The sequence below is a fragment of the Odocoileus virginianus genome, chromosome 10 (genome assembly GCF_023699985.2).
Source record: "Odocoileus virginianus isolate 20LAN1187 ecotype Illinois chromosome 10, Ovbor_1.2, whole genome shotgun sequence".
NCBI classification, from domain to species: Eukaryota; Metazoa; Chordata; class Mammalia; order Artiodactyla; family Cervidae; genus Odocoileus; species Odocoileus virginianus.
This window is the reverse complement of record NC_069683.1, coordinates 41,258,709-41,281,311: the sequence shown is the minus strand read 5'-3', so window position 1 is coordinate 41,281,311 and position 22,603 is coordinate 41,258,709. Positions and strand designations below refer to the sequence as shown.

Sequence of the window (22,603 nt, the reverse complement as noted above, 5' to 3'; positions counted from 1 at the left end):
CAAGAGCACATGTTCTTGCTCACAGGGCTGATAAGACATGAACCACACTGAGGGTGTTTGTCTCATGTATTTTCTCCCTCACTGTCACCTCCTCACCCCTGGGCTAAATCCCCAGCCTCTAGCAAAGACTAGGAACACAGAAGTACTCAGAACCCTTGGTCCCTGGAGCCCAACCCCAGCTCTTTGTCCCTCCTGTGGGTTGTATCTCTCCACCTCCTGCCTGGCCTGTGCTGCAACGAATCGAGGCCATTTCTGGAGAATTTTAAATCCTTTCCAAATGATTCATCTTCAGTATAGATGGGGAGTTCTTAATCCTTTTTATGCCATGAATCCCTCTGACAATCTAGTGACGATTATGGGCCCCCTCTTGCAACAGATGTTTCTAGATACATAAAATAAAACATAAGATTATAAAGGAAATCAAACATATTGCAATGCAGTGATCAAATATTTTATAAAAGTGAGTAATGGTAATATTTGTGCTTCTTTATTAATACATTAAATCACAGGACCAAGCTACAGGCCATATCACTGCCAGTATGTGGGAGCAGTGAGCATAGATGCAATCTGGAGACAGCGACAATTGCAAGCTGATAGGAAAATACCTGTGATTTCTATTAATAAGAGTCACAGACACTGCTAATATTCTGTGGTCTATAATGTCTAGCAGTAATTAAAGGGAAGACTAAAATTCCAGTTCCATTGAGGTTCCCATAAATAACAATGCATTTCCCCCCACCCTCACCCCGATCCAAGTTCATGGACTTCTGGTCTACACCAGCAATTCTCTAGAGAATGGCTGAGCTCTATAGAGTGAGGCAGCACAGAAATGAAGGGTGGTAAGCTACTGGTCTGAGACCTCCCCTTCCCTTATTTAAGAGGGGATTCCAGGCAGAAGCCTTTGAGGGATCCACAGGTTCACTTTCTAAGTAGCCTCATTCCTGCCCAGCCTCCTCCAACTCCAGTTGCCTTCAAGGAGGGCCATTCTAACCCTTTGTTTGTTCTCAGGAGTAATGTGAGAAACCTATTGGGGTGGCCTGGTCTAGATGCTTCCCCAAGGAAAAGAAGGGGAGACATACCCTGGAATCCAGCAAGGACAGAAGTCCTCTAGGGGAATGAAGTGCTTGGGTAGGATCACTGCCCCGCTAAAATACAGGGATCCCTGGAGTCCAGTGGGGGCATTTATGATGCGGGAGAACACGCTAGCTAGGAGACCATGCTCTGCCTGTGCCCTGAGGGCCCAGCAAATCATCCACCTGCCTCAGTATCCCCATCCATAAAAAGAATGATGAAAACATTTTAAAAATAAAATAAAAACTAAATAAAAAGAATGACAACATTTCCTTTCAGTTCAATCTGGGGCCTGGAGAAATGGGAAAAAAAAGATACAAAACCCCCACATAATCCAGACATTCCAAAGTAAGCATGCCACCTCCTTCTTTGGGATCTTCATATCTATTTCAAAAGGGGAAGTATTTGGGACATACTGTTTTCTATTATAAAGGATGCTTCCATTCTGCTGGCACAAGGAGCTCCCCAGAGTGAATCCCAAGGGCCAGGGTGTGTGAACTGAGGCTCAAGATTCTCTGGGGGACCTGATATCAGGTGGGCTGTATTTATATTATGTTTGTGGTTGTAGAAAGGAGACAGACGCAAGCCAGGACTAGAAAAGAAACCTGAATCACTTGATCCAGAGACCGACCGAAGTTTGGCAAAGAGAGAAAAGCACCACCTCTTCCTAAAGTACAGAGGATCTGATCTGACAGAAAACCACAAAATTCTGTAAAGCAATCATCCTTCAATCAAAAAAAAAATTTTTTTTAAAGTAATAAAGCACAGAGGACCTAGGGAGGGTGGGCAACAGGGAATGGTCAGGATTTAGAGGATGGCTCGCTTCTCAACCAACCCTTCCTTGCAGGTCCCACCAGGTGACCCAGTTTTGTCTCTCCCCTCAAAGCAGCATTTCTGGGGCACTGCTCAGGGGATGAAGAGGGACCTCTGACAGGGTTTAGGCCAGGCAGGGAATAGAGCACTCCACTCTCCCAAACCCTCACCTTCCTGCTTTCACCCAGGAAAGGGTGAAGCTACTGGTCTGAGACCTCCCCTTCCCTTATTTAAGAGGGCATTCCAGGCTGTGCCTGTGCCCTCTTCCTCTAAAACACAATTTGTAAATAAACAAAAGTTGGCTATAGGGCCCCAAGGGATTAGGAAAGCAGAAGTAGAAATATCCTATGAATTTGCATTCTTCAGACACGTACTAAGAATCTTATTGGTTCCCTTTTGAATAACTGAAGAAACATACTTCCTGCCACCTACAGAGCTCCCAGACAGCCTCAAACCCAGACAGAAATAAGCCCCTGCCCAGTGAAGTGCCCCCTTCCCCAGGCCTCCCCTTACCTGGCCTCCCATCACGGTGGCAGCATCCCCTGTGTCAAGGACTGCCTCCTGATGGCTGTGGCTAGGTGAGAAACAAGTCTGGCGTGGGTGAGGGGAGGGGAGTGGGCCATGCCTCCCCACCACCCCCAGGCCCATCCACCCCCTGTGCTAACCCCTGAGGTCACCCATGCCAGGAATGAAGATGGAACCAGTGAGTGGGGTAGCTACCAGTTCTTGCCTACTCACCTGGGATCCTGGGCTGGCTCAGGCTGCAGCTCTGCATTGCCCTGGGGTGTGGGTGCTGCGGCTGGGGGTGGGGGGGTTACTCTCCACTCAAGCTATGCCCCCCACCCCTTCTCAACCAGTACCTGCTAGGAAGCCTCTCTCATACCTGCCATCACCCCCATTCTCTCTCCCTGCAGCCTTCTCAAACCCTTTCTCCCCCTCCCTGGGGACACTTTCCAACAAGTATCTCCCTCCTCCTTCCTACTCTCTGTGCCCCAGTTCTCTCTGTTTCCTCCTCCTTGGATCTCTCTTCCACGCTGCCCAGCTTGAGAGCCATTCCCCTGACTGCGGATGGCCTTTCTTTCCTTCTGCGGTCCCTCTCCCCGGGCCCACTCCCTGGCTGTCCCCTGCCTTCCCTCAAACCTTCTTTCTTTCCCCTCTCTCCAGCTGGCCCAGGCCTGTCCCTCTAAACGTTCTCCCAGGTTCCTGGCCTCCCCTAGTCCACACCCCTCTCACCGAGAGACTGCAGTGGTGGAAACTCCCCTGCCGGCTCACCCCGGGGCAGCCAGACGCAAGCTACCAGCAGGCAGAACACTGGCGCCGGGGCCCCCATAGGGGCGCGCAGGGTCTGGGAAGCCTGAGCGCAGGACGGAGTCCGAGTGCCTCTCCCGCGAAGGTAGGGTCACCCCTCCACTGGTTGGAGGCCCCCGTGCCTCTCGCTCTCTTGCCCCAGGGTACCCTTGACTCCGCCTCCCAGGCACTTGGCTCCGCCCCGAGCTAGAGTGACAGGACCGCCCAACTTATTACCATAATTTAGGAGTCTGACGGGTCGGGGTGCCGCCTTTGTTCTTCTTGGCCTGTGGCTGCCCCTCCCCAAGGGAGATTAGATTCAGATCACACTCAGTGCTAAGTCCCTTGGGGGAGCAAGGAGGCAGGCAGTCTGTGCAGCTTCCAACATCCCTTGCTCCTCAGAGATCCCTGGCTCAGGAACCTGGGTTCTGGAAGCCCCTTACTAGGTTCTTGGAGACCCAAAATGCTGATATGAGTCTGGTCCTATGCGCTCCTTTTACAGAGGTCCCAGGAGGCACAACTCAGTGGTCAGTGGCAGAACCATGGCTCAGGCCTGCAGAGTCCTAGCCTGTGCTTACACCATTTCCCACTACAGCCTCCTGGGTCCCCAAGACCCCACTCTATCCTAGTTTTGAGCACCTCTAGGGGTTGGATCATGCCTCAGTTCTCTGTGTCCAGCACTAGATCAGGCCCCAGCTCAGGATATGTTGGCTAACAGAAATGCCTCACACTCAGGTATTATTGGTCCCATTGAGGCCTGACTTTGACAAAAACAGCTTTAGTTTTGTGAATAAGATACACTCTGCCCAGGAAAAAATTTGGACTGGTAGAAATGTTGGCCTGAGAGCCTTGGAAAACTTTGCATCTTTCACTTGGCCAACTGAGTGTTAGAACATCAACCAGATGCCAGGCCTTGCAAATGGTGATGATGATAGTGTCAGCCCTCATAGGCCCCTGGGCAGAGGTGTGTATTTGGGATGCATTTATTCATTCATCCAGTCAACAAATTTATTGAGCATCTGCTCCTCGCCACACACTGTTTTGGAAATACAGTGGTAAATAAAGCATGGATAACTATCTCCAAACAGCGTATTTGAAGCCATGGGCTTAGGTGGGACGATGAAGAGGAGATAGCCAAGGATGGAACCTTAAAGAACACCAGTTAAGGAATGGGTGAAAGCAAAATTGTCTTAGAGAAAGCTTGAAAAAGAACATTCATGGTGTAATAGGGAAGGACAAATCTGACTCCATATTGAATCTGTTTCCTTTACTTTAATCTTTGTATTCTATTCCTTTTGCTCTAAATCCAAAATGTAGTCAATAGTGTGAAATATACAGGATAACCCATTTTCAGGGATCTGACCATTAAAGGTCTAATACTTTCCCACTCATATAGAGATAAAAGTTTCAGAACAGAGAATAACATTTGTCTTGTTTGATATTTACAGGAACGTTGAGACCCAAGCTATGTGGACAGCTATAAGAACAAAGGATTCCAGCATCAAGAAGTTTGCAACATCCAACCACACTCCCTCCCCTTTTGCTATAAGAGATGCCTGCTTCCTCTTTCAGTATAAAAGAAGCCTGAATGCTAACTTAGGGAAGATGGTTCTTTGGAACTCTAGTCCACCATCTTCTTGATCTGTTGGCTTTACAAATAAGGTCACGGTTCCTTCCCCAACAAGTCATCTCTCAATTTATTGGTCTGTTGTGCAACAAACAGCATGAGCTTGGGCTTGGTATCAATGGGAAAGGAGAACCAGGACTCAGTTTTGTCCCTAAAACCCGAGGGAGGCATTTAGAGAAGAACACCTGTGTGGGCAGTGTTCAGGTAAAAGAAGGATCGGGGTGTCAGTGGATGTCATTCACCCTCATAAGGGCATTTGCTGCTCTGCCTGAAATCTACACATGAAATAAACAGTCATATGACATAGTTATGAAATGCAGAAAGTCAAAAAAGTCAGTTGGAGGGGAATTTATTTTGTGCACCTTTCTTAGACCTTTGAAAATTCTACAAGTCTTTTATCTCTGACATAACTAATTAATACTAAGGGGAGAATATGGATGCTATTTTAAGATTCTTTTCCAGGAAAGATTTACATCTCAAATTAGATCATAATTTAGACAAATAAAAATAATATGCTGGCAAAACTTCAGCTATTGCAGGTAGGCTGCAAAGGATGGGGGTCTCTAGGTGCCTCTGAAATCACAGTAATTCACTGATTTGGACTGCAGTTCATCTCCTGTCCCCTCCCCTTTGACATGGTACAAACAGGGCAGGCCCTTGCCCTGGGTTGAATGCAGAAACAAGTAAACAAATTCATAATTAAAGGTGCCCACTCTTCTGAGAGAATAGCATCGAAACATGTATATTATCAAGTGTGAAACAGATTGCCAGTCCAGGTTGGATGCATGAGACAAGTGCTCGGGGCTGGTGCACTGGGAAGACCCAGAGGGATGGGATGGGGAGGGAGTTAGGAGGGGGGTTCAGGATGGGGAACACATGTAAATCCATGGCTGATTCATTTCAATGTATGGCAAAAACCACTACAATACTGTAAAGTAATTAGCCTCCAACTAATAAAAATAAATGGAAAAAAAATAAATAAATGGAAAAAAAATAGTAAAGGTGCCCACTGTTTATATTCACAACTGTCTTTATCACCCCTCACCCCCTCTGTGCTCTCAGTCTGTCTCAGGCTTTGTTCATCATTGTCTTTGCACCCCAGCACTAGACCTGATCTGGGTGAGGCAGCAGAGACCAGTGGCCTGAAACGAGATCTTCGTTCCCTGCCCAGGAATTGAATCTGGGGAGCCTGGATGAAAACCAGGAGTCCTAGCCACCAAACCAGCAAGGGCTAGAGGCTAGAAGCTAGTTTTCCCTGGATCTTTGCCCGCAGTGAAAATTGCATTTATCACAGAGGCAGAAGCTGTAAATGCAGGTACAAAGTTTACTTTAGAGACAGCGCAACAAGTGGGAGAGTGCAGAGAAACAGTTTGTTTAGTTGAGATAGAAGCAAGGCTGAGATGCACACCGAGACACAAAGGGTGTGGGTGTGTGTCCCCACCCCCCCCACCCCCACCCCCCGTCTGAGGAGTACATTTATATACGTTTAAATCATTTATATAGGTCAGTATTTCCCGGCCTTTGTCTTCTTTCAGGCCAATTGTCTTTTTTTTTTTTTCCATACCTGGCCTACCCTGGGACCCTCCCCTGGGGGTGTGCACACATTCCGTCAGCCAAGGTGGATCTCAAAGTGAAGGCTTCTGGGAGGAGCAAGACTCTTATGGCCTGGAGTCATCCCCTGACTTTTAACTCCAAGGAGCCTTTCTGTACATGTGTAGTGTCTCCCGTATCCTCTACTCAGACTGGACTTTTGTCTTATTCGCTTGAGATGCTTACAGGAGGCAAAGACTTTCTATTTACCCTGTTTCTGCTGTTGCTTCCATTTGAGAGAGCAAACAGGGGGCTGGCGGTCAGTTCCTCAACTGCAGCCCGCCTATCTCTTGCCCCAGGAAATGCAACGAGGAGGCAGGCTGGCTGATTGTAAATGTCCAACCTGGAGCCGGTCTGTCTCCTACCTCAGATCTTAGTTGAATTGAATCAAATGAACCAGACGGGGCCGCATCACTGGGTAAAGGTCGGCTGTAAATCAGGATGTCATTTCCAGGCCCTCCCGTGCTTGTGTATGGGGAGGGGAGCTAGGGAAGTGTGGGAGAGGAAGTCAGTGGAGAAGGGGCCCTCCTACCCACGGTTCAGGTTCCTGTGGGCTACCGTAAGACCCAGACCCAAGGAATTCACAAACAGGTTTCTTCCGAGTTGGAAAAGTCCAGGGAAGCGACCATGTAGAATGCACACAAAAGGTGAGATGCTTGGCAAGGGATGACAGACAGCTTCCTGAGATCCTTTACCTTAACCGCGTGTGTGTGGGAACCACTCCAAGGGCAGGGCCAGTCACAGGTCCAGCCATCGCTGCCGCCACCATAGACACACCCTCCTGGCCAGCGGCTCTCGGTGAGAGGCGGCGAGATTCAGGACAGGTGCCTCCCGCCGCCCCGCCCCGTCCGCCCCAGGCCCCACCTCCTCCTTCCCAGGCTCCGCCTGTCACGGTCGCCGCCTCTGCGGGCTGGGGCAGCCGGGCACCCAGCAGCCGGCACCCGAAGGAGCGGAACTGTGTAGCGAGCGACTCGATCCAACCCAGCCATGGATCGGAAGGTGGCCCGAGAATTCCGGCACAAGGTCAGAGCCACTAGCGGCCCCTCTGGCGGCCCCGCGGAGTCCGGGGGCGGAGTGGGTGGGCGGTGGATACCCACGGCACCACCCCTCCCCTGCCAGCCGGCCCTGGGGCTCTGGGTGGGCTCTGGGTTGCCAGCAGGAATCCCCGGTAAAATGAGGGAGGAGCACTGGGACTCTAGGTGTAGAAGCCACTAAACCCATCTCCTTCCTGAAACTGTCCTTTTTCTTAATACGCTGCGCGGCGGGGAGAGGGGGTTGGGGAGGGTTAGAATTCCTTCCGATCTTGGCTTGAGATGGGATAATTCTCTGAGATGCCCCATAGTGGGCAACGCCCCCTCCCCCCTGCCCGCTCCCTCCTAGCGCTCCCAGCTCTGGGCTGTTGGAGCGTGTGGAGAGGCTCTGGGATAGTGTCTGAGAGATGAGAACTGGCAGAGAGGGCAAGTGGATACCTCCATCCGTCTTCTGACCTGAAAATTTGAGTTAGAGGCACGTCAGACAGCCGACTCCCCACCTAAGAGCATTTCTTAGGACCTGAGAAATAGCCGAGGAACTGCCCAGGGGGCCGTGGGAGTCAGCCCGACCCTTCAGGCTCTCTCCTAGGGTGTCCCAGTGAGGGGCCTCATTGGTGGCCCAGAACTGTCAGAGACCATTGCTGGGTTTGACCCAGGCTTCCCAGAACTGTTCCCAGAGCTGTGCAGGAGTTGCTGAGGCCCTGAGGTCAGAGGGGACCCTTTGAAGAGACCCAATGCACCTCCCACTAGCCCTGAGGATGCCTCAGAGCCCAAGGGTGCAGCCAGGGGTGTCTGGAGCTACCTACAGGCCCTGCTTGAGGGAAGGGTGACTGCGCCTTGAGACCCACCCAGAGGGGCAGTGTCTTTAGACTCAGCCAACCCCCTTCCCAAGCCTGAGAGGGCAGAGCTCAGGTAGACAAGGTCTGGGGGCTTGGCCCCTCTCTCACCAAGAGAAGCCCAGGGGAGCTCAAGGAGCAGCCAGTATGGAGGCCACAGGGGCTAAGGTTTGTGGCCTGGGATTAGGAGCCAACGGACAGTTGTTCATTTAAGAAACATGTTTTGAGCACCCAGTTTGTGCCTTCAAGTTGCTGATCATGTGGGTGGGAGACAGACCCTACACTAATAACTAACCACACCTGGGTGCTGAGTGTTGGAATCAAGGTTTGGTGGGGGCACGAAGGGGACAGATCCTGCTGGCCGGAGTCTTCTAAAAATGAGGCCTTGGGATCCGAGGGATGAGAGAGAACCGGAAGTTCACGCAGGAGTGTGGGGGCTGGGAAATAACAAGGGAAGTGTGAGACAGTGTTCACCAGAGCATCCTGTTGCAAAGAGACCCGAGAGGAGAAATTTCAGCCGCCAGGGACATTTGGTGAGTGTAGATTTCAGGCAACCCACTTGCCCGTCCCCTACCCCAAGATGACTCAGGCTCGAATTTCACTTTCCTGCCCTGGGGTTGAAAATAATGTCAGGTCCTCTTTTGTCTTCTCCTCATGATGTACTTTTCTTTGCCTCTTTGAGAGCGTTGTTTATGGGGTCCCCGATATCTGACTCAACCCCTGGGTTAGCCCCTGTTTCTCTTCCCCAGGCCCCATGGGCCCCAAAGGGCCTCAGGCCTGTGTGTTTCCACCGCCCTGCTCTTCCTCATCACAAGAGTCATTACCTATTAATGCCCTGAGTGTGCAGGCGGGGCGTGCTGGGCAAGGCTGGGGCTGGACTTTGTGCTCTGTTGCTTCGGAGGCCGCAGCAGCCTTCCCCTCCCAGTTTGGAGATCATTTGGGAACTGGGTAGAGAGGATGAAGCAGCCAGGGAGAGACCTTGCTGTTGATTGCTTTCTAGATGCCCCTTCCTTAGTGTTTCAGAGCAAATTTACGCCGTTGAGAATGATATGTAATCTAAATAAATCCTTAGTTGTCGGAGATAGCATTAAAGGTAGTGTGTTGTCACGGAAAGTGCTGTGTGACCTGGAGAAAGTTATTAACTTTCTTTAATTCTTTAAATTTAAGATTCTTTACCACCTCAGCCACCAGATGTTCTACCCAATGAGGTAGAAATCCGCTCAAAGCTCAGTCCTGTCACTCACTGCAGTGAGACCTTGGGCAAGCCACCTAACCTCGCTGAGCTTTAGTTTCCTTCACTGTGAGATGGAATTCGTTGTGCTCACCTCACAGGATGATTAGGATGAAATAGGAATTCAAATATTGGCTGCTCTGGTTGTGAAGCAACCATTTGGTAAATGGCCTCACCATTCCCCACTGATGCCTGGAGAGCACCCTAATGGAGGACCCAACAGTCCCCAGCCCATTGAGCGGGGACTGTGGGGCTTGTACGGTTTCCCCAAGGCCATGAGCAGCACTGGCATGCCCTTCCTGGTCACAGCCTTCAGCCAGGGTACCAAGGCAAGGGGAGGGGGGCATCAGAGGCTGAGGCTTCCCCCCAAGAGAACCAGCTTTACAAAAGGAACACTGCACCTGCAGGTTGCAGGAACTTGGTTACTCATTTGCTCAAAAAGTATTTATTGACTTTTCAGCAATCACATATTCATGGGCATCTGTAGTGTGTCCTGCCCAAAGCTAGGCATCTGGCAGGAGAGGTTTGGGGGATAAATAAAGTCAGAAAGAGCCTCTGCCTTCAAAGGGTTGCTAATCTTTCATTCAATCATGCACGCATGCAATAAATACTGACTGAGTTGCTAATACATGCCAGGCAGTACTCTAACCATTGAATAACAAAACAAAGTCTCTGCCCTCTTAGAGAGTACATTCTAGTAGGGAAGACAGACAGTTAACAAGCAAACCAATGAAAGTGTCATAAAATGTCAAATAGTAATGAACGCTGTGAAAAAAATAAACTGAGTGAGGTGAAGGGATAAACAGTGACAAGATAGTACTTTTTATAGGATAGTCAGGAGAACCTCTGAAAAAAGTGATATTTCAGCAAAGACATAAAGACATAAAAGAAATGAGGGGAGGAGTCATGCAGATATATGACTGCATATATCAGCATGCAGTCATTTCTACCTCATTTCTACCTCATGAGCCGATTTCTACCTCATTGGGTAGAACACCTGGTGTCTCAGGTGGTAAGAAGAACATTCCAGGAAGAGGGAACAGCAAGTGCAAAGGCCCTGAGGCAAGCATCTGGTTGCCTTCTTTAGGAACAGCAAGTAGGATGGTGTTTCTGAGAGGAATGAAGAGTGGTGGGAGATGGATCAGAGCGGTGGTGGAGTCCTAATGGGCCACACTCAGGATTTGGGGTTTTGTTCTAAGTGAGAGAAGCCAGCAGGGGAATGATACAGTTGACTCACATTTTAAGAGGATTGCTCTGACTGCTGGTAGAGAAGAAACTCAGAGGGCAAAGGGGAGAAGGGGGACCCTCCCTAGGAGGCTCCCACAATGGACTAGATGGAGTGCTAGACACAGGATACATGTTCAACGTAGATCTGACAGGCTTTGCTGATGGGACGGTTGCGGGTGTGGAGAGAAAGGTATCAAGGGTGAGACTGTGTTGGGGGGAGGAGGAGGAGGTTGGTGGAGACGAGCCAGAGGTGGTGGAAACCAAGAGTTTCATTTTGAATGTTTTATGTTTGAAATACCTTTTAGATTTCTAAGTACAAAGGCGACTGAGAAGATCAGTAGATGTAGGAGTGTGAAAATCAGGGAAAAGTTCTGTGCTGGGGATCAGCCTCAGTGAATCCTTATGGTATAAATGGTATTTAAACCCCAGAGACTGGTGAAGTCACTTGGGGAGATGGTGCTGATGGAGAAAAGACTCAGGACAGAGCCTGGGGCACCCCAACCTGTAGAGGAGATGAAGAGGAGAAGGCACCTTAAGCAAGGCAAGAGAACCAGCAGGAGGGTGTGATCTGCTGTGCCCAGCACTGGGTCAAATGCTACCAACTAGTAAGCATGACACAAGTCTCTAGAAAACACGAAGGATAATAAAACATGAGTCAGATAAACCCAGTGTTCTCTGGGATGCCCACAGTAGTCATGTCTGGATGTGACAGATTATAAAGAAAGTTGGGAATCGAAGAATTGGTGCTTTTCAACTGTGGTGTTGGAGAAGACTCTTGAGAGTTCCTTGGACTGCAAGGAGATCCAACCAGTCCATCCTAAAGGAAGTCAGCCCTGAATATCAGTTGGAAGGACTGATGCTGAAGCTGAAACTCCAATACTTTGGCTACCTGATGGGAAGAACTGACTCATTGGAAAAGGCCCTGATGCTGGGAAAGACAGGGTGAAGGCAGGAGGAGGGGACGACAGAGGACAAGATGGTTGGATGGCATCACCAACTCAATGGACATGAGTTTGAGTAAACTCCGGGAGTTGGTGATGGACAGGGAAGCCTGGTGTGCTGCAGTCCATGGGGTCACAAAGAGTCGGACATGACTGAACGACTGAACTGAACTGAACTCTGGGATGCACACTGTGCAGGCCTGGGTGGAAGTGGAACTAGATCCCAGCATCCCGACAATACTTATGGAGGTCCACTCTCTGCCAACTGCTGGGAGCACGGAACTTGTATTCACTTATTCTTACTTAGTTTAACTAATGAATACTTAGAACCTGCTACTTTCCAGGTGCTGTTCAAAGTAACAACTATTCACTCAATGAAGAAATTTTTTAAAAAGCCGTTTTTATCTCTCATGAAAGGATGGAATCCTATGAGATACTTTTATCCCCGTTTTACAGAGGAGGAAGCTGAAAGCCCGGCGAAGTGCAGACCCACATGGGGAAGTGGGTGTGGCCTCACTGCCCACCTTCCTTCCACTAGGCCTGTGTTGGGACCACATACGGATTAGTGAGGAGACAGGCAGGTGAAGAAAGGAGTCCAACACAGCTTGGTGAGTCCCACAGCAGAGGTGGGGACAACATGTCATCCTGTGCAGAGAGGATGACAGGGCAGGCTTTGTGGGGGAGTCTGAGGAAAGGCTTGACCCAGGGGAGCTGGCATTTGAGGAGACGTGGGCTTCCTTGGTGGCTCAGATAGTAAAGAATCTGCCTGCCATGCAGGAGACCCAGGTTCAATCCCTGGGTCGGGAAGATCCCCTGAAGGAGGGAAATGGCTCCCCAATCCAGTATTCTTGCCTGGAGAATTTCACGGACAGAGGAACCCGGTGGGCTACAGTCCATGGGGTCGCAAAGAGTCAGACACGACTGAGCGACTTTTATGGGAAGAGGAAGCACTCACAGAAAAGAAACACTGCTGGTACCACCAGTGCTTATAGCTAAGATCTCACTCCAGCCAGGGCTTCAGCAGGAAGCAGGTGGCTCACTCACATGGGAGACTGAAGAGTTTTATGAAGGGACTGCTTACAGGAAAGGGTGGGGATGGCTGAACTGCCAAGGCGTGGTGACACAGCCTGGGACTAGCAGCAGCTGGAGGCCAGGGGCTCCCCAAGGGGCAAGGGAAGGGGGTTCCAGAACAAGGGAGAAAGTAGCTGCAGAGAGACGCCCAGTCAGACGCTGCAGCCTCAGGTGGGGGCACCTGCTTCACGGTGGTCTGGCACGGAGTGAGCTGGGGAATCAGAGCTCCACTCCCTTTCTCCCCAGGCCGTCTTACCGCCCTCCTTGGCTGAACCCAGAAGGAAGTAGAGGGCAGGGAGCCCAGGCAAAGCTTCTTGGGGCACTCCTCTAGGTGGAGGAGGCTCAGTTGTGGGTCTGGAGGCAAAACGGAAGCAATGCAGCACACATTTTAGAGCCCTTGAAGTTTCAGAGCCGTGGGCACTGTCTTGAGCACTTTACAGATATTCACTCACTTAATCCCTGCCACAGCCCTAGGAGGGCAAATGTCACCCAGTGGAACAACATGCATTATTTAATCTGCTTCTTGCTCTCTTTCTCCGTCTTTGGCTGAGTGCATACATGAATTTTCATGAGTGGAAGGTTGTGTGCTTCCCCTGTGAGGCCAATCTGAAAGGGCAGTCCATATGGAGGAAGGCAGGGAGGTGAGGTTGAAGAGACCCGAGGCCAACCCAGAGTCTACTTCCAGTGCCCTAGACAGGGGCTTGCACCTTGTGAGGAGGGAGATGTCCCTTACTATGCAGGCCGATAGCACTGAGCCAGCTGAGCATTGGCCAGAGAAGGCCCATGCTGGACAGAGGGGACCAGACACAAGATGAGTGGGCACAGTGAGTGGGCACAGGGTAATGATATGATAAAGAGACCCCCACACAGTTACTTGTACATGGTGGTCTCCTTAGGGCTTCTGTGTCCATCATCAAGAGGGATCCAAGAAAGGGAAAGGCTTTTTATATCCAGTTAGAGAAAGAAGACATGGTGTCTTGCACACAGTAGGTGCTCAATTAATGTGTATTAGACAAATGCAAATAAGGAAGTTCTACCTGATAAGTGGCTACCATGTGGTAGTTTGGAAAAAAGCAAGGGTTTTGGAGCCAGCAGTCATCTCATCTCTACTACTTCTGAGCCTTGATTTCCTCATCTGTCAAATGGGGATAAAATCCATCCACCTCAGAGGGTTGTTAAAGACAAAACAAGTAAAATACTTCAGACATCGTGACCTTGTCTGTAAGCAGTCTGGCCCAAATGAGGGAGCCAGTCAAGGGCCTCAGGCTGGGAGGCTGGTAAGGAGGCTCTGGGCTGGGTATGGTCAGGAAAGACTCTAGAAGAGGGGGCTTGGACTCCCCTTAAATGAAAACAGAGGTCAGTGGGAAAAGGGAGGGCAGGCCATCTTGCGTGGGTCTGAGACTGGAACTGAGCTAAGAGGAGACAGATTCAGGAGGCTGTGTACTGAGGAGTGATGGGAAGGTGACTGCAGACTGGCAGAGAGGATAGAAGGAAGGCTCTAGACTAAGGCCGCTGGAGTTTATTCATCATTCAGCAGACACCACTGAGCACGGTGAATGTTTGCATGGCATGGTGCTTTAAGACTTACTGTGTACCAGGTGTGTTACAGGTAGCTGAGCATAAGCTTTTGGGAGAATGGCACACAGCCATTCTGACACACATCCCATTCAGGGATGGGATCCCCGAAGCTGCCCTTTGGACTGCTGTGGGGGACACCCTCCTGGGGAGTTTGCTTGAACCTAGATTCCAAGAAGAAGAGATATCATACAAGTTTTTTAAATACTTAAAAGCAAAATTTGAATTACAGTGGTGATGTTTCTGCACGTTCAGGCTTCCAGAGAAAGTATCATCCTTCCCAGCTGTTGTTCTTGTGTGTGTGTTTTCACTCAGGTGTGGTCAGAGAACAAAGTAGTGCTGTTGTCCCTGAGTCTTTTTGGAGACATTCCTGTGTGGGGAATGGTCAGAGTCACGAGACTCCCACCATTTTGATTTATCCCTTACATTGGTGTTTAGAGAACATTCTACATAAGCCAGATACGATTTCCCAGATATTATGGTAAATGGATAATTTTTTAAATGGACAAGTTGAGTTGCTGGGGATAGATGGGACAATTCTGAATGAGGTCGAGGAGGTTCCAGTGTGTTAGGGGAAGGTCTGTTTGGCTGCAGCCTGAGTCACACTTGGGAGGTGATAGAGATGACCCTGGAGGGGTAGGTAGGGGCAGAATTGTAGGATGTGGCTCCTGGGTGGGGACCTCTGGATGCAGGGGTCAGCATTGGAGAGCTGCCCACAAGGACCAGGAGCCTGGGGCCCCCAGGAATAGGCTCTTTCCTTGAAGAGCGTCTCCAGGTGATCTGGGCTTGGGATGCAGAAAAGCAGAAGCTTAGACTCTAATATTGGAAATTGCCTTTGTCTGCCGTTTCTACTTTCCACCCAGTGCATAAACGCTGTCTGCGGAGGACTGTGCCTCACTTCTTACATTTAATGATGCAGCAGGAGGCGTTTCTGCTAGGAGGGGTTGCAGAGAGCTTCAGTCATAAGGCCTCAGTCAAGAAGAGATTTCCTTCTCCTCTATTTTGTCTTATGTCACCACCCATGGCTGGAATTGAGCTAGATGCCCTTTGGTCGGGCTCTCCTCACTGCAATCAGAGCAGATAGGCTTTTTACACTTTCATAGAAAGCAGAACATCTGCAGTTCCAGGAGTCATCCAAAAGAGGTATTTTCTTGCTTGTTATAGACCAAACCCAAAGGGATTTCTTAAGAGTGCAAAGGAGAGAGATGGGGAGTCAAGATAAGGGGGTCCTGCTTGAGAGCAAAAGTTTTGAATTTTGGCCTAAAGAGGCCCTGACGTTTTTTCAGTCCAGACTCACACAGGCAGTGGTATAGCAGGGGGAGCATAGGCTTTGGAATTAGATAACATGCATGCGTGCTGCATCACTTCAGTGACTCAGATTCTTTGCGACCCCATGGACCATAGCCTGCCGGGTTTCTCTGTCCATGGGATTCTCCAGACAAGAATACTGGAGTGGGTTGCCATGCCCTCCTCCAGGGGATCTTTCTGACTCAGGGATTGAACCCATGTCTCCTGTGTCTCCTGTCTTGCAGACAGATTCTTGACCGCTGAGCCACTGGGGAAGCCCCAGAATCAGATAGACTGAGGTTCAAATGTTCGTGCTGCCTCTGATTAGCTGTGGGACCTTGTGTGACATGTTGTAACCTTTCTGGTCTTCAGTTTCCTCATCTGCAAAATTGGCCTCGTAGGGCTGGCGAGATAAACAAGTGGAGTATAGCCCAGAGAAGCTCCTGGTGCCGTCCCGTGATGCAAATGTTATTTCCCTTCCTCTTCTGCTCCCATGATTCTCTTCCTCCCATCTGACTGTGCATGGACCAGGAGGCAGGGGGATGGACAAACTCCTCTGATACTTCTTTACTGACCACATTCTATGCATTAGGCTCGAGAGACTTAGAAAAAAACAGACTTCATCTTTCCCTTGTGGGGTTTTCTGTCTGGTGAAGGAAACAAACCAGTTCACCGAAAAGCAGCCTTTAACGAACCGCAAATTGTGACCGTTGTAGTGAAGGAATTGAAGCATCTTTGGGGTGATGGGGTGGGTTCTGTTTAGGCTGGTGAGCAGAAAGACCTCCCTGGGGCAGAGGCCAGCCACGCAGGGAAGGAGGAAAACCATCCAGGCAGAGGGAACAGCATATGTGATGGCCCTGAGGCTAGAGCGAGTGTAGCCTGTGGGAAACAAGGAAAGGAGGCTTGTGTAGCTAGGAAGAGTGGCAGGAGCTAAAGTTTGGCCTTGATAGGGTAAGGAATTTGGCTGTGCCAGGTCTTAGTTGCGGCATGCAGGATCTAGTTCCCTAATCAGGGATTGAACCAGGGCCCCATGCACCAGGAACCTGGAATCTTAACCATCAGACCACCAGGGAAGTTCTTGAATTTTGTTTTAAGTAAAATGAGAAGCTATTAAGCATGCAAGTGATATGATTCAATTTATTTAAATATTTCTGAGCCTGATCCTAGAGAAATTCAGAATTTTTCTCTGCTCAGATTCCTGCACCACAGCCACATGTGGGCAGTCCAGGTCTGTCTCAGTGTGGCTCCCCACCCCTCTCACGCAAACCCAGGCAGAGTGTGGAGAGAGTCCAGGCTTCACAGATGTGGGCTTTTCACGGTGCCCACTTCTGTGGTGTGTGGAAAAGCCAAGGCTACCACCTGAGATTCAGTGCTGCCCACTCTAGCACATGCTTCTGTCCCCCATCTACTGGCCGGGAGCCCCTGGCCTGGAGGAGAGGGACACTGAAGCAGGAGGAAGTAGGAATGCCCTCCTTGGAGCTGGTAGGATCAATTTCTGAAGCTGCTGAAGCCCAACTGTGAGTCAGTACAGGGCAAACCTCCTAGCTTATTCTCATCTCTAATCAAATGTTCAGCTTGATTCTAAGAGGGAAGAAGGCACTGCTAGGTGAAGACCAGAAGTCTGCATTCTGTCATCCATCTGCTCAGGCCAGAAATCCCAAGGGCTGGGGCCCATATGTCCTCTCTGGGTTGGGACAGACAGATCCCCCCCCCCAACTTCCCAGAATCCTTAAGACGCCCATAGAAAAGGCAAGGATGCTCTGGCTTTCCTCTGAGGACCAATCAGGTGGGAGCTTGCAGCTTCCAGCAGCATCTTCTCTCTTATGTGAGCTGAAGCCCTGGACCATGCTGCTGGGCCTGGAGCCTGGAGGAGGGAGGGATCCAAGGACCCCTCAAGCTCCCACCCTGACCTCTCACTCGGTCCTGGGCTGAAGAGAGAGCTCAGGACATAGTGCATAGAGATACACAGTGAGCTGTCTCAGGGAGTGGAATCCGGGGCTCCTGGCCCACCAGCTCCCCTGGGGTTGAGGTGCTAATGAAACAGCTCTTGACCCTGACCCTGGACTCCCAGCCATTGACGTCAGGGAAGCTGAAAAAATGTAACCTGATTCTCCCCCTTGGGTGGCAAGGGAGGCACACAGGGACGTGGGAAGGAGAAAGAGTGACCAGAAGACAGGGCTGACCCAGCTTAGGCCAGGACTTGATGAGGGAGAATTCTGTGCTAGGGTGCTCCGGCGGGGGGCGGAGGATGTGCTATCTGAATGAGTGGCCTAAATCCTTTCTGAAAGCAGTCATCCGGCACTACAGCGACCATCAGGTAAGAATGGGCTTCTTCCAGACTGGGGAGCTGACACTGGCATTGACGCCTGGACACAGGTGACATAGCCATGGACGTGATCGGCAGTACGACTGCCGTGGGGGTGCATTACCATCATGAGGCGTTCACATTATGATGCGCATACGCATCCCTGTGTGCATCACCACCCTGGGGATGAGACTCAGCCTGACCACATCCGGATGCGAGGCAGAGGGACTCCTGTGGCCACGTCAGGGTTGTCTGCACTCTGATGTGTTGGAGGCAGGTGCCAGCTTGGCCTCTGGCTTCCCGCCTCTTCTCACAACCCTGAAGAGATGCAGAGCAGGGCCATCCCCCAGCTGCCACCGTCAGTGACCTCCCTGTCCCGAGATCTGCTGTGGAGGTGCTGGGCCTGGAGCTATAATTCTGCCTTGGGGTTTTCCAGGTGGATTTTCTGATTGAAAATGATGCAGAAAAGGACTATCTCTACGATGTGCTGCGGATGTACCACCAGTAAGTGTGCAGGGTCCAGGTTCTGCCTACCAGCCCGGGTACCTCTGTCTTCAGGAAGCCCTGGGATGGGTCGTTCTGAGACAGGACCACTTCCCGCTTGAATCCTGGGGGCGGTGGCGGGGGTGGGGGGCTCAGGGAGGCCGATGCTTGGTGTTCCTGGGACTCAGGCAGACATGCCATTCACTTGTGTCAGCAAATATTTCCACAGCCCAGGCAGATCCACGGAGACAGGTCATGAAGACCCTGAGCCTGCCAAGGAGAATGGACTGCATCCTCTGGGCAGTGGGGAACCATCAAAGGGTTTTGAGAAGGGAGCTTGAGAATAATCGAGCCAGCTGGTAGCCAAAAAAGTGCCGGCCCTAGACGCTGAGGGTCTGAATGGTGTGAGGTGGAGGCTCCTGTGATATACTGGGAGGGCAGGATTTACAGAGCTCAGCTGCAGCTCGGAGGTGAGAAGCAGGGATAGGAGAAGGCTGGCCACTACCTCACAGACGCTTCCTGTCTGGAAGGACCCTGGGTTTTGGAACTAGGCAGAGACGAGTGAGGATCCTGGCTTGGTTTCATCTGCCTGATGGCTTAGCAACCCCTACCTGGATGGTTTCCTTGGGATACTTAGATGGGAGAACAAATTTTTCTGAGGCACCTGGCCCAGGGTTAGGGGCTCTAAGCTTTTATCCACCCAAGGTCTGGGCCCAGGGGTGGGGACCCAACCCAGGACTGCTTCCTCTGGGAATCCTTGGGTCTCAGAGGTCATGGATATGGATGAGGCTCCAGGGCCCCCGTGTCTCTGCAGGACCATGGACGTGGCCGTGCTTGTGGGGGACCTGAAGTTGGTCATCAACGAGCCCAGCCGTCTGCCCCTGTTCGATGCCATCAGGCCTCTGATTCCTCTGAAACACCAGGTGGAGTACGACCAGCTGACCCCCCGGCGCTCCAGGTGTGGAACGGAGGGAGCTGCAGGCTGGAGGCGGGGGTGGAAGAGGTTACTCTGGGATGGACAGGGTCGCTCATGAGTGGATGGGGGCAGTGCTGGCCATCGGACCAGAGCTGGGGTGTCACTGGCCCCTCCTCCCATGGCAGGAAGCTGAAGGAGGTACGTCTGGACCGGCTGCACCCTGAAGGCCTCGGCCTCAGCGTGCGTGGTGGCCTCGAGTTTGGCTGTGGACTCTTCATCTCCCACCTCATCAAAGGTGGCCAGGCCGACAGTGTCGGGCTCCAGGTGAGTGAGCAGGGCCCAAGAGCCGTGGGCACCAGGCCCTCAGGCTTCCTGTCTCCCCACACTAGGCTGTGTGGTGTAACGTGGTCATCTCACCCTTCTGAGCTTTTGGGAGAGGAAAAGGCCACTGTATCCTGACAGATTGTCCTCAGGCCCATAGAAATCTGGCTGCAGGCACTTGTCTGTTTTCAATTTTTGATTTTTATTGGAGAATAGTTGATTTGCAATGTTGTGCTAGTTTCAGGTGTACGCAAAGTGAATCGGTTATACATATAGATATACGCACTCTTTTGTAGATTCTTTGCCCATATAGACCATTACAGAGTATTGGGTGGTATTCCCTGTGCCATGCAGTAAGTCCTTATTATCCACTTTATATCTAATAGTGTGCTGCCTGCTTTCTTGAGGAGAGCTGAGAACCTGGCTGCCCCCACCTGCTCTGCACCCACCTCCCTTATGTCTGAAGGAAGAGCATAGTTATGCCTTGACACCTGAAGTTCTGGATACATAGCCTTCTCCCTGGAAGGGAAAAGGAAATCCTGGCATAGTGCAGTGCTTCAAGCATAGGCTCTGAAGCCAGAATATCCTGGCTTTGCTATTCATTAGCTGGATGCCTTTGGTGAAATTACTGCCTCAGTTTCCTCATCTGTAAAATGGGATGACGAACAACCTACCTCATCAGGTTGTTCTGACGGAATAAATGAATTCACATTACAAAGTACTTGTATCAGTACCTGGCACATAAATGCTATGCATTTGTTTATACAAAACAGCATGTATTTTATGCTCCTCGAATATGTATGACTTCAGTTTGTATTTGTGTGTGGGAACACACACACACACACCAATGAAAGGCTGTTACTTGTTGGAGGAGGAACTGGAGTGGATAGGGAATAAAGTGAGAGTTTTTTAAGGCTACATCTTTTAGATTGTTTGGCTTTTGAATCACATGAATGTACTATTTTTTTCTAAATGGACTTTTTATTGAAGTTTAGTTGACTTACAGTGCTGTGCTAATTACTGCTGTACGGGAAAGCGACTCAGTTATAAACGTTATACGTTCTTTTTCATCTTCTTTTCCATTACGGTTTATCGCTGGATGTTCAATATAGTTTCCTGTGCTATACAGCAGGATCTTGTTTATCCATTCTTTATATACCAGGAAATGCCATGTGCTTGTTAAACAGGCAGAGAGGGAGATTTAATAAGCACTTGTAATGTGCCAGATAACGTGCTGACAGCCAGTTCTTTTTATATGCTTCGGCTGGATCATCCCCATTTTACAGAGTTGATAGAAGATCAGGGACTTGACTAGAGTCACACAGCCATTAAGTGGCAGAGCCAGGATTTGAACCAGGGTCTCCTGATTGCCAAGCCCAGGGATCTCTCTTCAGCACCCCAGGGTCCCTCCCTTGGGGTCTCCACACCTCAGTATCAGAGCAGAGATGGGAAGACCTTCAGGTCTCGCTCCTGCCAGAGCCCAGAGCTGTGTTTTTGTATGTCCAGCTAAAAGAGGCCCTCCCACGCCCTCCCCTGAGCTTCCAGCATGTTTGTTATCAACATCCCAATCTGGGCTGCCAAGCCAGGGGCTTCAGGGGGCCCGAAGGCTGGTATAAGACACCGAGGAGTGGGAGGTGGAAACTGGGTGCTGACAGACATCGCTTTGTTCTAAATCCCTGTCTCACGGCTCGCTGGGAGCGTCTGAAATTTCAGCCCCTTCATTATCCCTCTCCTGTGCCGCACATTTTCCAGCCCAGAAACACAGCCAGAGAAAAAACATAATGAGCTCCTCTCTTGGCGCCAGCTGAGCCCTTTCTTTTCTCCCAGGGTGAGCTCTCCTCCTAGGAAAAGCCATTTCTCAACGGCGCTTCCGTGCCTGGGGGCGTCGGGGCATTTTAATGAATCTTAGAGTTTTACCTCCCTGCCTGTTTCTCAGGCTTATGAATTATCGACCCTTTCCCAGGTTGATGGATTCATCTCTCCTTTGAGCTGCTCTCCCTCAGATCGTCATTTCACTGTGGCCCTCGCACAAAGGGCCTTTTGCAGGGCTCCATTCAGGGGCAGGAAGGAGAGGAAAGCTGATCCTGCAAGTTGAGCTGGGGAATCATCCCACTGGGGTCCCACAGGTTCCCTTTAGGAACAAGACAGGGAGCTTCACTCAGAGGAGCTTGGGGAAAAAGGTCTGCATCCACTCACCTGTCTGGGCTTCATGTTTCTGGAGAGATCCCATGCCTCAGGGTGGCTGGGGGAAGATTCCAGAAGGCAGGGGAGGGGCATGTTCAGACAAGCCTGGCCGAACCAGAGGCCCTGATGATTTGACCTGTGAGTCTGGACTCCAAATGGCATCCTGGACCCTGCCCTGGAACTCCATCTCCGCCCTAGTCTCCCTACTGCAGGTATTTTAGGTTTTATCCGCATGTGTCCTGTCTGAACCTGTGTCCTCTGCCCTGCACAACTTGCTGTATAGTCCAGGGCTGGAGAATGATTCTGTGTGCCTTGGCTGTCCCAGCTGGAAAATGGACGGGGTAATCCCTGCCTTCCCTACCGTCCTCGAGGGCTCTGTCAGTGGCAAGGATCCAGAGGACAGGATGCAGGGAACTGCAGCCAAGCTTGTCCAGACGCCCTTCTTTCCTGCTCCCAGACAACCAAGAGACAGCATTTGCTGTCTGTCAGGGAGACCTGGCTTCAAATCTCAGCAACACTCTTCACTAGCTCGATGACCTTGAGGAAGTCTCCTCACCCCTCTGAGCCTCAGTCCCCTCACCTTATGAGCAGAAACACAGGTTGTTGCGAAGAATGGATGCAGGGAGGTCATCCAACTGTTCTCCTTCCGTGAGACATCCCCAGAAACACAGCGAGTTCTTTAGCAAGCCCCTCCCCTGCCCCGTGTCACCTTTTTGAGCTGCCTGGCACTCATCCCAGGCCCCTGAGAAGACTGGGGTCTGTGTCCAGGTTGGAAGGGAAGTGTTTGGGTAACTCTGGGGCAGGGAT

The 22,603-nt window shown here is 50.7% G+C and overlaps 2 protein-coding genes across 4 annotated transcripts in view; one reads left to right on the top strand and one right to left on the bottom strand.

The window, feature by feature from the left end:
* The window catches only part of OTOG (otogelin), an 84,465-nt gene extending 81,167 nt beyond the window's left edge, over positions 1-3,298 (bottom strand). Inside the window, exons 1-3 of the mRNA XM_020904767.2 lie at positions 3,118-3,298; positions 2,623-2,683; positions 2,398-2,458 (exon numbers count right to left, since the gene is read on the bottom strand). Coding sequence (XP_020760426.2) covers positions 2,398-2,458; positions 2,623-2,683; positions 3,118-3,214 — 219 coding nt within the window. The 5' untranslated portion in view covers positions 3,215-3,298. The remainder of the gene's footprint in view (positions 1-2,397; positions 2,459-2,622; positions 2,684-3,117) is intronic.
* A 3,964-nt stretch (positions 3,299-7,262) lies between these two features.
* Positions 7,263-22,603, top strand: part of USH1C (USH1 protein network component harmonin) — a 47,925-nt gene continuing 32,584 nt past the window's right edge. The window contains exons 1-4 of one of the 3 annotated variants that reach the window (XM_020904757.2): positions 7,263-7,411; positions 18,329-18,396; positions 19,190-19,333; positions 19,477-19,615. In XM_020904757.2, coding sequence (XP_020760416.2) covers positions 7,376-7,411; positions 18,329-18,396; positions 19,190-19,333; positions 19,477-19,615 — 387 coding nt within the window. In that variant the 5' untranslated portion in view covers positions 7,263-7,375. The remainder of the gene's footprint in view (positions 7,412-18,328; positions 18,397-19,189; positions 19,334-19,476; positions 19,616-22,603) is intronic. The other 2 variants (XM_070473444.1, XM_070473445.1) reach the window with 2 other exon arrangements.